The sequence below is a fragment of the Triticum aestivum genome, chromosome 5A, assembly GCF_018294505.1.
Source record: "Triticum aestivum cultivar Chinese Spring chromosome 5A, IWGSC CS RefSeq v2.1, whole genome shotgun sequence".
Taxonomy (NCBI): Eukaryota; Viridiplantae; Streptophyta; class Magnoliopsida; order Poales; family Poaceae; genus Triticum; species Triticum aestivum.
The window spans coordinates 613,385,358-613,399,917 of record NC_057806.1 but is presented as its reverse complement, the minus strand read 5'-3'; the positions used below and the strand labels follow the sequence as shown (position 1 = coordinate 613,399,917).

The 14,560-nt window shown below is 44.5% G+C and overlaps 1 protein-coding gene and 1 non-coding gene across 3 annotated transcripts; one reads left to right on the top strand and one right to left on the bottom strand.

Moving 5' to 3' along the window:
• The first annotated feature begins 346 nt into the window (after positions 1 to 346).
• On the top strand, positions 347 to 6,686 carry LOC123105333 (calcium-dependent protein kinase 11). Of its 2 annotated transcripts, none has more exons than XM_044527391.1 (8): positions 347 to 1,367; positions 2,342 to 2,485; positions 2,587 to 2,739; positions 2,844 to 2,959; positions 3,040 to 3,207; positions 3,764 to 3,988; positions 4,061 to 4,179; positions 4,493 to 4,946. In XM_044527391.1, the coding sequence occupies exons 1-8, from the start codon at positions 536 to 538 to the stop codon at positions 4,608 to 4,610; spliced, it is 1,875 nt and encodes a 624-aa protein (XP_044383326.1). In that variant the 5' UTR covers positions 347 to 535; the 3' UTR covers positions 4,611 to 4,946. The 2 variants fall into 2 exon arrangements, with proteins under 2 accessions (XP_044383326.1, XP_044383325.1); XM_044527390.1 differs by lacking the exon at positions 4,493 to 4,946 and adding an exon at positions 6,031 to 6,686 and having other exon boundaries at positions 352 to 1,367; positions 4,061 to 4,189.
• Positions 6,687 to 7,002: 316 nt separating this feature from the next.
• Positions 7,003 to 7,074, bottom strand: TRNAC-GCA (transfer RNA cysteine (anticodon GCA)). The gene has a single exon. It is a non-coding gene; the product is annotated as a tRNA-Cys (tRNA).
• Between the last annotated feature and the right edge of the window lie 7,486 nt (positions 7,075 to 14,560).

The following is a 14,560-nucleotide window of genomic DNA, read 5'->3' as shown; positions in this document are numbered from 1 at the left end:
TTTTTAATTAATGTAGTGTCAAAAACGCTCCTGGTCCGGAGTCGGAGATGAGGAGAAAACCACCAGGTCCGGCGTTGGAACTGACACGAGGCAAGGCGTGAAGATGTACAAGGACGGAGAGGCGGCGAGTTTCAACAAAGATACCTTGCAAAAGTTAGTTTAGGGTCCGTTTATATATACAGGTTTATTTATTTAGTAAAGCAAAACCGATAATTTAGGCGTTGGGAAGGAAATAGGCTTGGATCCGCATCCCGCCCGTGCCCGTCCGTCCAAAGCTCCCGCCACCCTCCCTTGCCCACTGACAACCAGTCCTACAGGGCAGCAACCGGCCAGGCCCACACGGCAGTCGCACAGATCTGCCCCGCTGGCCCACCACATTTGGTTCTCGCTCCGTCCGTCATTTCCCTCCCCTTCTCTCTCTCCGTGCCTCTCCGATCCAAGCGAGCAACCGCCCGCGCCCTCGCGGCCCCTCCACCGCTCGTCTCCAATGCCACCGTCGCCGCCGCCGCGGCCGTCCCCGTAGGGTCTCCCGCCGATGGGGAACAGCTGCGTCGGCGCCGGCCCCAACGGCGCCGGCCGCAGCGGCTTCCTCGCCTCCGTCGCCATATGGCGCGCGAAGCCCGCCGAGCCGGCGCCGGCCCCCGACACCTCCCCGGCGTCCACCTCCGAGCAGAAGGCGCCCGAGCCCGTCACCATCCCGCCCGACGAGCACTCCTCCTCGCACGGCGGCGTGCGCTCCTCCGACCCGCCGCCCCCCAAGCGCGCCGAGACGCAGCGGCAGATGTCGATGGCCCCCACGGCGAAGAAGCCCGTGCCCAAGGTCAAGCGCGTCCAGAGCGCCGGCCTCCAGGCCGACTCCGTCCTCAAGCGCGACGTCAACACCGCCAAACTCAAGGACCTCTACACCATCGGCAAGAAGCTGGGGCAGGGCCAGTTCGGCACCACCTACCTCTGCGTCGAGAAGGCCACGGGGAAGGAGTACGCCTGCAAGTCCATCGCCAAGCGGAAGCTGCTCACCGATGAGGACGTCGAGGACGTGCGCCGCGAGATCCAGATCATGCACCACCTGGCCGGCCACAGCAGCGTCGTCTCCATCGTCGGCGCCTACGAGGACGCCGTCGCCGTGCAGCTTGTCATGGAGCTCTGCGCCGGCGGCGAGCTGTTCGACAGAATCATCCAGAGGGGGCACTACTCCGAGAAGGCCGCGGCGCAGCTCACCAGGGTGATCGTCGGCGTCATCGAGGCGTGCCACTCGCTCGGCGTCATGCACAGGGATCTCAAGCCCGAGAATTTCTTGTTCATCAATAATCAGGAGGACTCGCCGCTCAAGGCCATTGATTTCGGGCTCTCCATCTTCTTCACACCAGGTATATATGGCCGCCTTTATAATGCAATGTAATGCTGTGTATTTCTTCGTGATATGTATGTTTCGATGGTGCGATTCCCTCACGTGGCCGAATTTACAATTGATTTAGCGTAATGTGGTTTGTTTATGCGAAAATTGCCATCTGCAAACATCGGCTCTGTATCATAATCGAAAGCTAAAATGGATGAAATGCTTGGCCACTTGTTCTGCACGGGCTATCATTGCTGCCGTTAGTATCATTGCCTAATCAGGATGTAATAATCTATTTACGTTCTTCTGCCGGTTCCTTTAAAAATTTGACGCTTGTAACCATGATTTTATTATAGAATAGCCAGTGCTCATGCCATTTTCCTGAAAAACTGACTCCGAAATCCAAATTCATCGCTCTGCCACGATGCAAGTTGTTCGCTGGGTTTTCACTGCACAACTGACAATTGGCATTCATTTTGGCAGTACAGTCCAATTCTATAGCAAATATTTATTGTTTTCTACTACTGTACTAAACATTTCAAACTTAGAGCATTTTGAAGTGCCTGATAACAACCGTAGGCCATCTTTTTTAATTAACCGAAGGTTGCTCCTTGGCCCACCGGGTGCACATAAGACAACCTGATTAGGATGAAAAACATTCTTGATTGCCAGTTTCTTTCTGAGCCGTGAAATAGCAACTTAAGTAGATTTGCACCTGCAGATCCTCACCGCTTTTCTTAGAGACAGGGCTAGTACTAGATATGAAGTGTGTGGTACTCCCTCTGTCCCATAATATAAGAGCGTTTTTGGCACAAGTGTACTGTCAAAAAACGTTTTTATATTATGGGACGGAGGGAGTAGCTGTTATCTGTGTTCTGTCCCTGAATTACTAGCTACAGAGAACGAACCATATCGATGTGCGATGATGCTCTTACACTCTCTACCAAATTATTTCCAAACACTATTTTATTTTTGTTCTGACGCATAATGTAATTGATTGTGCAGGTCAGATGTTTACAGATGTAGTTGGAAGTCCATACTATGTTGCACCTGAGGTTCTTCTAAAGAACTATGGGCGTGAAGTTGACGTCTGGAGTGCTGGTGTAATAATCTATATCTTGTTGAGTGGGGTTCCTCCATTCTGGGACGGTGAGGTTATGTGTAACTGTTTTAGTAAAATGCCGCATTACGATTTTGCGTAATGTATGCAAGCTGCATCCGACTGATTTTGCTTGTGGTTTTTCGAGCAGAAAGTGAACAAGGGATATTTGAACAAGTTTTGAAAGGTGAGCTGGACTTTACAACTGATCCCTGGCCTAGTATCTCAGAGAGTGCGAAGGATTTGGTCAGGAAAATGCTTAATCGTGATCCAAAGAAGAGATTGACTGCCCACGAAGCGCTATGTGAGTACTATGGTAGTGCAGCTACAAGTATAAGTCGGCACTTAATGAATAAGTACTCGCCGCTACTTTATATAAATGTCCTCTAATCACCCGTCTTGTGCTAGGTCACCCTTGGGTTTGTGTTGATGGAGTTGCTCCTGATAAACCTCTTGATTCTGCTGTCCTAAGTCGGTTAAAACAATTTTCTGCAATGAATAAACTTAAGAAAATGGCCCTTAGGGTGAGTATTGGTATTAAATTTGTAATTGGTGTTATACAATCTGTATTCATGTTGATGTTCTATTTTACATACAATTGTAGGTTATTGCCGAGAGTTTGTCTGAAGAAGAGATTGCAGGATTGAAAGAAATGTTTAAAATGCTAGACAGTGATAACAGCGGTCATATCACATTGGATGAGCTAAAAACTGGCTTGCGGCGAGTTGGTGCTACTCTGATGGACTCAGAAATTGATGCTTTAATGGAAGCAGTAAGTATTTTAAGATGATCTCTGTACATTTGTTCCTCAACTACACAGAAATTATTGACCACTGTTCAAAAAAGTTGTTCCTCACCTGGACAATCTCCTTACTCTTCAATTGAGGTTAAATAAATTTCTACCATTTTCATATGTTGAAAATAAATAAATAAAATTGCGATTAATGCCTACATACCCCCTTTAGTTTTTTGTGGTGGAGATAGGAACTTTTTGGAGTTTGGGCAAGCACCACTTGGCCAAGAATCCTGTGCCTCAATCCTACTCAGTAGGCAATGGCTACTCTGGCTGGTGCCCACGCTGCCCAAACGCCATCTTGATCTCACTTGAAAAATATATTTTTTGTTAAACCTGCTTCACTTGGAACCGTCTGTCAGCTTAAGAGTATCATTTTGCGTAGGCAGAAAACAACTGTTGTTAGGACGCTTACTGTATTTTCAGATACGCAATAGTTGCGGAAGTTTATCAAGTAGTTACGGTTATGATGATACTGTTTTCGTTTTTGACTCTGCTCCAAATGAAATACAAGCTCATTTCATGAAAATGTCAGGCCGATATAGATAATAGTGGTACCATTGATTATGGGGAGTTCATTGCTGCAACTATGCATATGAACAAAGTTGAGAAGGAGGATAAGCTCTTTGCAGCCTTCCAATACTTTGATAAAGACGGCAGTGGTTACATTACTCAAGATGAGCTCCAAAAGGCATGTGAGGAGTTTGGTATTGGAGACACCCATATTGAAGATATTATCGGAGATGTCGATAAGGACAATGTAAGTAGATTCATTGTTCAGGTTTTAAATTGCCAACAACAGTTTTGTCTCATTGTCCACCACCTTTTGCAGGATGGAAAGATCGACTACAATGAGTTTGTCGAAATGATGCAGAAAGGAAATAATCCACTGGGTAGAAAAGGACAGCAAAGCAATGTGAACTTTGGTCTTGGAGATGCACTGAAGCTTCGGTAAACTGAGGTAACATATGGGTGTCTTCCCTACTGATTGATAGTATTAGATATTCTTCCCAAGTCAAAATCGTATGATTTTCATTTGCCTTACCAGAGTTAGATGAGTTGTTTCAGTCTATGATCAGTTATCTGTATGATAGGATACAATCATATGACTGATAGCATAACATTCATCCAGTTATTTGAATTATATTGATGTATCATGCGTCGACACTAGTACAGTTCAAATACAAACCATGGGAAGACAAAATTTCCAGTGAACTAATTGTGATGGTTGTGGTAGACTATTTGTGTGGTGAATGTTATGCAGATCCTCCATAAGAATATGTGTTAAAATAAGCAATTCCAACTGCAGTAGCCCAAAGCCCAAAACTCTGAAGTCCATTCTGAATCCTGAACTATTGAGCTTGGTCCGACTTGAACCCTAAACTATGAAACCATCTCTATTATATCCTGAACTTTCTAAAACCATTTAAAACCTAGACGGTCTTGAAAAGTGGTTTTGTATTTCAGCCTTTAAGGAAACGTGAAAAAAATCATGGATGTAGGGAATGCTATTATTTATGTCATGTTGGTTGATGATTATTTTTCGTTCTTATATTAAGCTTCTGCGCAACAGTTAATTGTTTTAATATTTTTATAGAACCTCGGAATATGAAACCACCTTCTAAACACTAACATGGTTATTTAGGGTAGTTTCACATTTTCTAAGTTTTGGAAATGTAAAAAGATTGTCTTTTGTACAAGTAGGGAACCTGCAAAAGTTTATTTAAAAAGTATGACACAAATAGGCACATTTTTTTGTGAATTGCAGGTTATAAACTACTAGCATTCTCTACGTCTGTTAAAAAGTACATTTTTTAGAACACCTAAATACAAAACCAAGCTACGGCTGAACTTGAACAATTCTAGAAAATTTACACTTCAATAAGGATGGTTTAATTCAGGGTTCAAACTGGACTTGAGACCATAGTTCAGGGTTTAAAGTGGATTTCTTTCTACCTATTTGAGAAATAAGACGAGTAAAAAAGTTTTTGGACTTCTGAAAGAAAAGGGCACACATTCAGTCCATGTCCACATTCAGATATGTTATTAATGCCTTCAAGCCATCATTACATGAAGCAACAGGCTGCAACTTCCACTATGTGGTAAAGTTACGAGCAATTCATTTCACAGGTGTTGAAGTCTACAATCATACAAAGCCACCAGATTTTTACTGGCATACATATTCGTAATGATAAATAAATTAAGGTTCATTCTTCCGTTAAACAAAGAAGAAGATTAACTCCTTGAGGAGTATGTATCCGAGAAAGCAGAGCAATAAATAAGTGGCGAGGAGTAAACTATTTTGACATGAAAAAGGTATTCCCTCCGATCCATATTAGTTGTCACTCAAACGGACGTATCTAGCATACATCTTCGTAAAGTGTTAATATGGATCGGAGGGAGTACAGAAAATCATGATAAGCTTGGTGTCCTTGATAAGCTGGTTTGGTTTTCTTAATAAATGTGCATTTTATGTGATTTCTTCGTACTAAGTGAAATAGAGTACTATGCATTAATTAGAGCTGTTGTTTCTGTTCAGGTAAAATGAGATTCAAGCAACCCTGCCAAAAAGAAGAGATTAAAGTGCAACCAAAACGAATACTTGCTAAACTAAAAAAGTTTCTGAATTCTTGTCCTAGTTGGGTACTGGCTTACAGCATTTTCAGGTCGTAGATATAAGTTCCTCATACGCACAGATACCTTCAGACTTCAGTTGTTAAAATGGAGGTGGAAAAGGCTGTGTAACTGTAACCCAGCAGCTCTGCAGCTGTGCTCACTGTTTTTGTTCTGGTTTCTCTACAGGTGTAGTTAACCAAATGCCATTCAGCGACCCACAAAAGATAACCCAGCAGCAGAGTAGCTCCCACAGCTTGTCGCACGCAGGCAGGTATTCAGATATCAAGATTTCATGGCACCTCGGTGCGAGTTTTGGTGGGTCGGGTCTATGAACTCTTAAGGCTGAAGTGAAACCAATTTCGGCGGGAGTACCAAAAGCCTCTCACAAGAGCTGACATTAGGGTGTTCCCAACATGACATCGTATGATATGATTCTCTTAATTAATTTACATCAACAAGAGCATCGGCCGGTAAGAAATGCTCGGCGAAACCGCCATGTACACGTGTTGTAAGTAAAGCATGAGAGTTGAGTAGGAGAGGTGTCCTTTTCTTCTTCTTCAGTTTTTCCCCTCGTTTCTGAAACCAGCGGCAGGGAGACCCTAAGCCATGGGAGGAAGTGGAAACTCCAGCTGCTACCTTTGATTCTCTTCATCTGTATTATTGGATAGCGGTTTAGTATGCCTTGGCCTTTTGTGAGGGTAGGTTGTCTCTGTGTGTGTGTTCTGTAGGCAAAAAGAAATGTCTGACCAATGAAAACCGATTCTCCTGCTATTATTGTCCGTTTTTCAACGTTGTAAGAACAGTGGTGGCACGGACTAATTAAAGCCTGATGATGACGATGATGAAGAAGATTTGCATCTTGTGAGTTTGTGACCTATTGGTCTGTCAATTGCTCTGCCTGAGTATCTTTTTCGACGACCATCCTTAGTCGCTGTCGCTGCCGGCCAGGCTTAATGTTACTGATTCTCTTGTGAAGGTGTCGTTTTAGCTGATGTAGGAAATGGTAGAGCAGTGGGCAATGGTATATGCCGTATTGCAGTCCAGGACTCCCAAGGTCCAAAACTGCGGTGGGCGACGCTGGTGATCTGCACGCACAGTTTTGGTTGTGGTTAAGAGCAGTTGGAGCATAAAATGGATGAAACAAAATAAAAATCAGGAAGGGCCCAACCGGGTTCGAACCGGTGACCTATTGATCTGCAGTCAATTGCTCTACCACTGAGCTATGGACCCTGTGATGCTAGTAATCATGAAAGAATATATATCTTGACATGTTAACTCGTAAAATTTGTACTACAAAAAGTTCACTTAGTTTCAAAGAAACCACGAGGTACTTCGCCATGGTAGCACGGCAACAAGTTAATTACGATTGTGAAAAGAACATTTGGACGATCTGTATTATAATCAAACATACTTCAAAGATAAACACAATTCAAAACACATCCCGAGACACCGCATAAAATACACATCCCAAGAAAAAAGTTTGAAGCGAATGGTGACCATTTTCTCTTGCTCTCTGCGCCAATATTTGCACTGGAACTTGTCTTTTTCGTCGCACCTCTGAATCAAATTTCGATTTGGAAATTTATGGCACCATTGATAAAACTTGTGACAATTCTGAGCGCAGTGGTAATTAAACATACATTGATAAAACTTGTGACAATTCACAGGAGCTCTCACTAGAAAACTTTTGCTTCTAGACCCCGATGAAAGTCCAAATTGGCAACAGTTAGAGGATCGGTTGAAGAGTCCCTTAGCGTGAAACCCTAATCACCACAGACGATCCAACAACAAGAGCAAGTAGGCACCCCAGATTTCGTTGTCACCGCGATTCCCTCACCTCCGCCGGCTGCTCTTGCAGTGGCGAGAGGGAGGGGAAACCTGGGGCCTTTTCTTCACATGCATTAAGTACTCTAGACTAGATGTCTTAGTTTGGTCTTTGGATGTACATGGCTTCGGCTTCGACAGTGTCGATGGTGGTGGTGAATAAGTTTCCTCCAGATCTCTTATAGAACTGATGACTCTATTGACTATCGTTGTTGGGTCTGGGAGCCAGTGTCAAGTGTTCTTGGGTCCTTCATTTCTGTGCAGGCACTTCATGCGTCCTCGTGTTCGTGTCGAGGTAATGGTTTTCTTCTTCCTGCTCTTTGCGGCGTTGATGGTGCGTGCAACCAACATCATGGACGGCGGAAGGCCATCCCTTGCCATGGGGGTGATGTCCCCCTCACTCGTTTTTTTGCGGCAACGACGAGATGATGGTCTTCTTTTCTTGCCCTTGGGGAGTCTCCCTGACGCAACAGGCCGTTCTTTGGTGGTTTGTGGTCCCTCTCTGCCGCAACGACGTTCTCTTTATCGTCATTGCAAAGCTGGCAAAAAAAAGTTTGGGACATGGTTCGGCTCCAAGATTTCTGACCTACAAGGATTCTATGGTAATGGCTTCTTCTCCGGGGTGTTGGTACAACTGAATCTTAGCACGACGACTTCCCTCGCAAGATACAATGTTAGCCGGCTCCTACGATGGAGCGGCAACAGTGACGCACCTTCAACTTGTTCTAAAGATTGAGTTTGTTTGGCTCAATGAGAACCATGTTGTAATTTCCTTGTTTTGGGGATATCTTGTATTGTTGAACGCTTCTAATACAATTCCATTGCCTTATTCACACACAAAAAATAGAGGATTAGTGGATGGAAACGTTTCTTTCATCCTATTGTTGGCTTTAAATAGATTAATTTGTAGATTTATACTTGTATGCAAGTGTATCGGCTTTATCTCCATGAGATCTTTTTTTGGCACAAAGATCAATGGGATATTGTTGCACAAATTGCTAAAGAAGCATTGTTTAGAACATGGTTGGCAGGTTGGGGATACCAGCCTTTGATTATTGCATCTACGTGAGGGAGAGCACACACTAGGTGTAGATGTAGTACATGTCGCGTGTCATACATTGCCAATTGATTAGGACACCTCCCCTGTTAGATAACCCTTTGTGCATTTTTCCTCTAATAATGGCTAAAGTATCTTATTATTTAGTAGTACTTATTTAAAGGCGAGATGTATTTCTTAAACCAAAATGTCACTACAATGACCATGTTTCTCCACACCTTGGAACAACACATCACCCTCTACTTGTACAAAACTTAGCAAGTCTGGCATTCTTTTGTTCGTAGGATAGGAATATAGTAGGAATAAAAAAATCATAGGAAATAAGATGACATGTATCTCAATTCATATGGAGAAAGAAATGTCACTTGATTCATAGGATAGAAACTTTTTCACTGGGTCTAGGCTAATATTTTTATTCCATTGAAATGTGAACGGTTTTTTTCTTGGACACGGTACAGTCGCAAATGCCCACATACACGCACATACACTCACTCATATGAATGTGTGCGCGCACACACCCACCCTACCCTTATGAGAACCTCACCCGACATCATATCTTAAGATTGACGAAGTCACTGCAGCTGTCTCGTAATCGACGGGAACGTCTCCTCCGACTGAACGAACATCGTCAGCAAACCTGGAACAAGTCCAGGAAAATATGAGCACTAGTGCCAATTTCAGAACTTGAACCCTGGTGGGTTGGTTCCACCACAGATAACCTAACAATTTGAGCTACATCAATTCGTATAAATGATTGGTTCCTATCCTACATAAGAAGAGGAAGCCATTCCTACAAACGAAAGAGTTTCAGAGGGTTTTTTTGTACGAAATTCATATCCTTTAGAATTACTATAAATTCCTTTAAACCAAAAGAGGTCTTTATGTGTAAAAATAATTATGTTTGAGATTACAAGATATATCTTGTTGTTATGAGTAGTGTTGGGTTGTCACAAGATCTCTGGGAATTTCGACAATGGGTTCACTCGCGGGAGTGGACACCATGGTGTTTTTATGTGGGGTACATAAGAGCACAGTTGAAAGATTGGTCATCAGGATGCTGAGCTACATGCCTAGGTTGAAAATCAACAATCTAGTCTTTGTTGGTCAAACCTGCCAACAATACACTCCCATCGTTATCTCATTAAAGGTGTTATCTTAGTCTCGTTCCATATATATAGGCATAGAGCCATTTAAGGTTGCATTGGATTGCTAGTTTCAAAAGGTTTGTCGCTCTACTTCCACACTAAAAGTGCAATAATAGTCCCTTCCATTGTTTAGGAGGGTGAGGGCAAAAGAGTTGGGGTGGGGGTGGGGGTCAGGTCTGTGGCAATGGTGGTCTCACCATTTGAGTTGACTAGGGCATCTCAAAAGGCATTTTTTGGGTGAGCAGTTCCATAGTTGTCCATATCCTGGAGTCATGAATCCTTTCATAAAATTTCATTCTTTGCAACATCTTTTGAGGCCCATAAATCATGGTAATGATCCAAAAATGAAACATCGTGGTGCCATGTAGCATGTCATGAACATTTCAAATGCAAAACCAGAGATACAAGCATAATTCTTGAAGCTATGACACCAAATGATCTATGGATTTGGCATTCCTATTTTGGGTTGCCGGGATCTCACAATAACCTCATTGTGTTGCAAATATCTCACTTGTTTCCAAGGCTAGCAAAAGGGGAAGCACCACAAGTGGATTTTGGAGTCAATGGTAAGGTACGACATGAGTTATTATCTTGCCGATGTCATATATCCTTCGTGGTCTACATTTGTAAAGACGATATCAAACCCTCAAGGAAACACGAAATTTTGGTAGCTATCAAGAAGTATGTAGAAAGGATGTCGAGTGAGCATTCAGAGTGTTGCAAGTTTGATTTGCTATTGTCCATGGCCCGACAAGATTCTGGTGCTAGAAACTTTTATGGCCCATTATGATATCGTGTGTGATCATGCACAATATGATCATAGAAGATGAGCGTGGTTAGCCAGATGACTTACCGTATGAGAACGAGGGAAAGAAAATTTACATAGCTCTTGTGAACCCTTTTTTTGCGGGAGCTGTTGTGAACTCTATCAGGAATGAACAACCCCTCTAGAGGTTCCTTCAAGTGCATCGATATTCTGGAGACCGTGCAGGGCATGAACAACTTCATGATGACCTTATTGAGCACTTGTGGAAGCTGCATGAGCATTGAACTTCTCCATGTTTACTTTGAATGCATTTCAACCATTTTTATGCGTAATTTTAATTCAAATTCAAATTTTGTAAGTTAAGGATTTGAAATTGTGATGAATATGTGTGTTTGAGACAGAAATATTTGAGTTATTTTGATGGTCAAATAGTTTTGTCTATGTATGTATGCACTAGCGAAGAGAGAAACACACAAAAAAATAGATTATATGAGGAGGTTTATAGGGAAATTGCTAAAGCCACACACCTTTGAAAACCCAAGGGATTTGCACCATAATCGTAAAAATCTGATGAAAGTTCATGGCTGGCGGATGCTACTCTGCCGCCACAACATACAAGATGCAATTTGCGGAATTGATCAAATCCGAGATGCCTACTATGGTTTTGAAGATATGGGCACCTCCGAAGGTCAAGTTCTTCTCCTGGCTAGTACTCCAAGATAGAATCTGGATGGCGGCTAGGTTGATTCGTAGAGGTTGGCCAAACTCCAGTCCTTGCCAGCTTTGCGAGTGCCAAGCGAAAACAGCAACCCACCTTATGTTCTAGTGTCGATGTACTATTCGGGTCTGGAACTTGATTTATGACTGGATTGGATGGCAGTCCAAGACACCCTCTTGGAGTGACCTGCACACAATTAAGCAATAGTGGAACTCGAGCGAAGGGCAACCAGGATACAACAAAAAGGCAATCAACTCTATACAAATGCTCATCTGTTGGGAGATATGGAACCAAAGGAATGCTTGGGTTTTCCGCAACAAGGCCTCCATGCCCACTCAGGTGGCGGCAACAATCATGGATGAGGCAAAGACTTGGCTAGTTGCTGAGGCTTGACTTTTGGGTAACATTTTACCGGAAAAGTGATCCCTTCTAGTCGGGTATGCGTGGCCTTGTACTCCCCCTTCGTATTTAATGACATGAGGCAAAGTTTTTGCCTCCGTTTAACTAAAAACCATTTAAAAACCCAATAAGTTTATCAACAGAGCCTCTAAACGTACTTATAGAGATGCTTTTTTTTCGAACCGGGCTACACCCCTTTTCATTGCAAATGAACGGAAATACAATAGTTCCAGAGACATCAGGAGGGGGGAAAGAGAGGAGCGAGTCCGGGCACTGCCAGAAAACCCACCACACTTGCCCGCCAACGAAACGAGTGCCGCGAGCAAAAACCTGGTAGCACCAAATCACAGTTCAGGCTAAACTACAGCCTATTACACAAAAGTCCAGCCAGGCGAAGAGAGAGACCACTCTCCAGTCCAACTACACGGAGAGCAAAACAGCATCAGCCATCCAGGGAGCTTCCACCAAAGAGAGAGCAGCGATATGCTACCGTCTATTCGCTCTCGATAGGGATGCTGGAGATGCTCTAAAGAGGATCAACAGATGTGAGAAGGAGAGAAACCCATTCGATTGATAGAAATATATCACGCACGTTCCGAAACAGGCATGATTTCCTCATCAATCACCGTGATTTGGCGAACACCTCACAGATATATCGATCGATTCTCCTCGCACGATGTCCCACCAGCAGCCCACGCACGTAGTAAACCAAGCGAGAATGCCGTGTGTCCATGTGCACGCGCAGGCGATGCCCAGCTCAGCCCAACCAACAAACCCCACGCACACGTGCGTGCGCTCGGCTGCCCGAGCATGAAAAAGAAATGTGTATAAAGAAAGGAACATGAAAAAGAAATTTGATCAGAGAATGAGAGGCCCCGTACTTAATTGGTCAAGCCCGTCGCCGTCTCGACCGACGGAAGCCAGGCGTAGACGTGCGACCCGAATCCACCGACACCGACCGACGCCTCCGTCCGACTCTCCACCCGCCCGCGACACCGTACCGAACGCATGCCCAGGGGCCGTAACAAATCAACGCGGCAGCGCATCCGCTCGGCTGTAACAGACGAACGACCCGGCGCCTGCCATCCATCCGTCCGTCGCCGTGCCGTGCCCGCGCCGGATCGCCGGTCAGCCAGTAACAAATTCCGGCTGGCTGGTACCCACCGGCTTCCTTTTCCTCGTCTTTCTTCCCTCACCTTGCGTAGTGTAGGTGGCACACTGCCACAGGACTTGGCTTCAGATCGGAGGGGACGTGTATACATACATTTTGTCAGAGCATGTATGTTTGTACGTACTATAATTGCACGTTGATCACACGATTCAAAGACCCGAATGGAGCACCACGATGCTTACTTATGTTCCTACGCGAGGAGAGACGGGAAGAAATGAAGTGAGTTGCGTGAAACTCTTACGTCTCAGACGTGTCTATAGAATCATACTAGGGGCCCCATCAACATAACTAACAAGTACCCGGCCAAAAGACAACACAAGAGCACATCATCAAACTCAAACAGTACTGGTCGAAACCGGAGCCGGGGAAGGAACATGGCTGGCGGGCAAGCCTCTGCTTGCGTGGAGAGCAACCCACGTCAAGCAAAAGACGCCGACGCCGACGCGTCGGTCAGGCCAAGCAACAAACCATCCAAAAAGCCTTTCAAAAAAAAAACTATCCAAAAAGAGAAAAGACTACGGAAGACTATCGAAAAATGGGACGTCTCACTTTACTACCCGTCCGTCCCTTCTTTACGAGGACGACCCAATAGCAGCGAAACAACCAAGAGGAAGGAAGCCACGCCAAAGCCACGACCCGGTAACTAATCGCCCGACGTGACACCTCCTTTGGACACGGCTAAGCAACGTTTTTGCTTCATTCACACCTGAATTAGGGGCTCTTTTTCGCGCTTGTGTGGAAGCTAGCGGCTAGGGATTAAGGGCATGTACAATGGTGCTATCTTAGGAGTGCCACGTAGGATAAATGATGAGATGGAGGAGAGAGAACTCATAAGAAAAGACTTGTCTTCTCTTATTTAAGATAAGACAAGAGATGATCTCTTAGCATAATTTGTCTCACCATGTTTTAAGGAATTGCTAGTTATTAAAGATAAGGCTAAGATATAACCCATTGTAGACATACTTTTTTGTCATCTCTAAAATACATGCAAGACTTAAGATAAGACTGTCCTATCAACCATTGTACATGCCCTAAGATGGTGGCCGTACGGGTGTCCATCCGGCTTAATTCGTGGCCTAGTATTTCTTTTTCTGGGTGCGGATTGATTACCTGTTCGTGGTTGCGGCGTCAGCGAACTGGCCGGAGCACGGCTCGGCGACGGTGACCACCCAACCAACTGTCATCACATCGTCACCGGTGCCAGTATGTAGTATGACACTACCAATACACAGCGAGATTTGTTTATTTTTTCCGGTACGGCCGATCAAGCGGCATTTTCTCACACGAACTGCGTCAAGATGCCAATAAGATATGGTTGGATTTACAAAAGCAATAAGAATTGACACAGGAGTAGACCGCTTGCCACTAGCCATTCCCCTCCCCCCTATGCATTAACTCTGACCTAGCTGTCTTCGCCATGAGCTAGCCAAGCCATTTGACTGCTCCTGATTAACCTAATCAACCCCCTTGCACACCTGACACCAGAAGCAAAACAATTGGGAACAATTCGATCCGCGCAACGCAACGATCCCCACACATTCATTGCCCCGATCCTCGTTGACCCGCCGCAGCTTGCAAAGCACGAGGTGCAATGCGTGTTCCGGGAGCAGTTAGCGAGTGCTCCTGCTACTAAGTG

What these genes read in the sequence shown, in the direction of transcription:
- LOC123105333 (XM_044527391.1), top strand. Translation starts at nt 536, where the DNA reads ATGGGGAACAGCTGCGTCGGCGCCGGCCCCAACGGCGCCGGCCGCAGC. An exon ending in TTGATGCTTTAATGGAAGCA is followed by an intron (nt 3,208 to 3,763) that starts GTAAGTATTTTA and finishes TGAAAATGTCAG; the next exon opens with GCCGATATAGATAATAGTGG. An exon ending in GAGATGTCGATAAGGACAAT is followed by an intron (nt 3,989 to 4,060) that starts GTAAGTAGATTC and finishes CACCTTTTGCAG; the next exon opens with GATGGAAAGATCGACTACAA.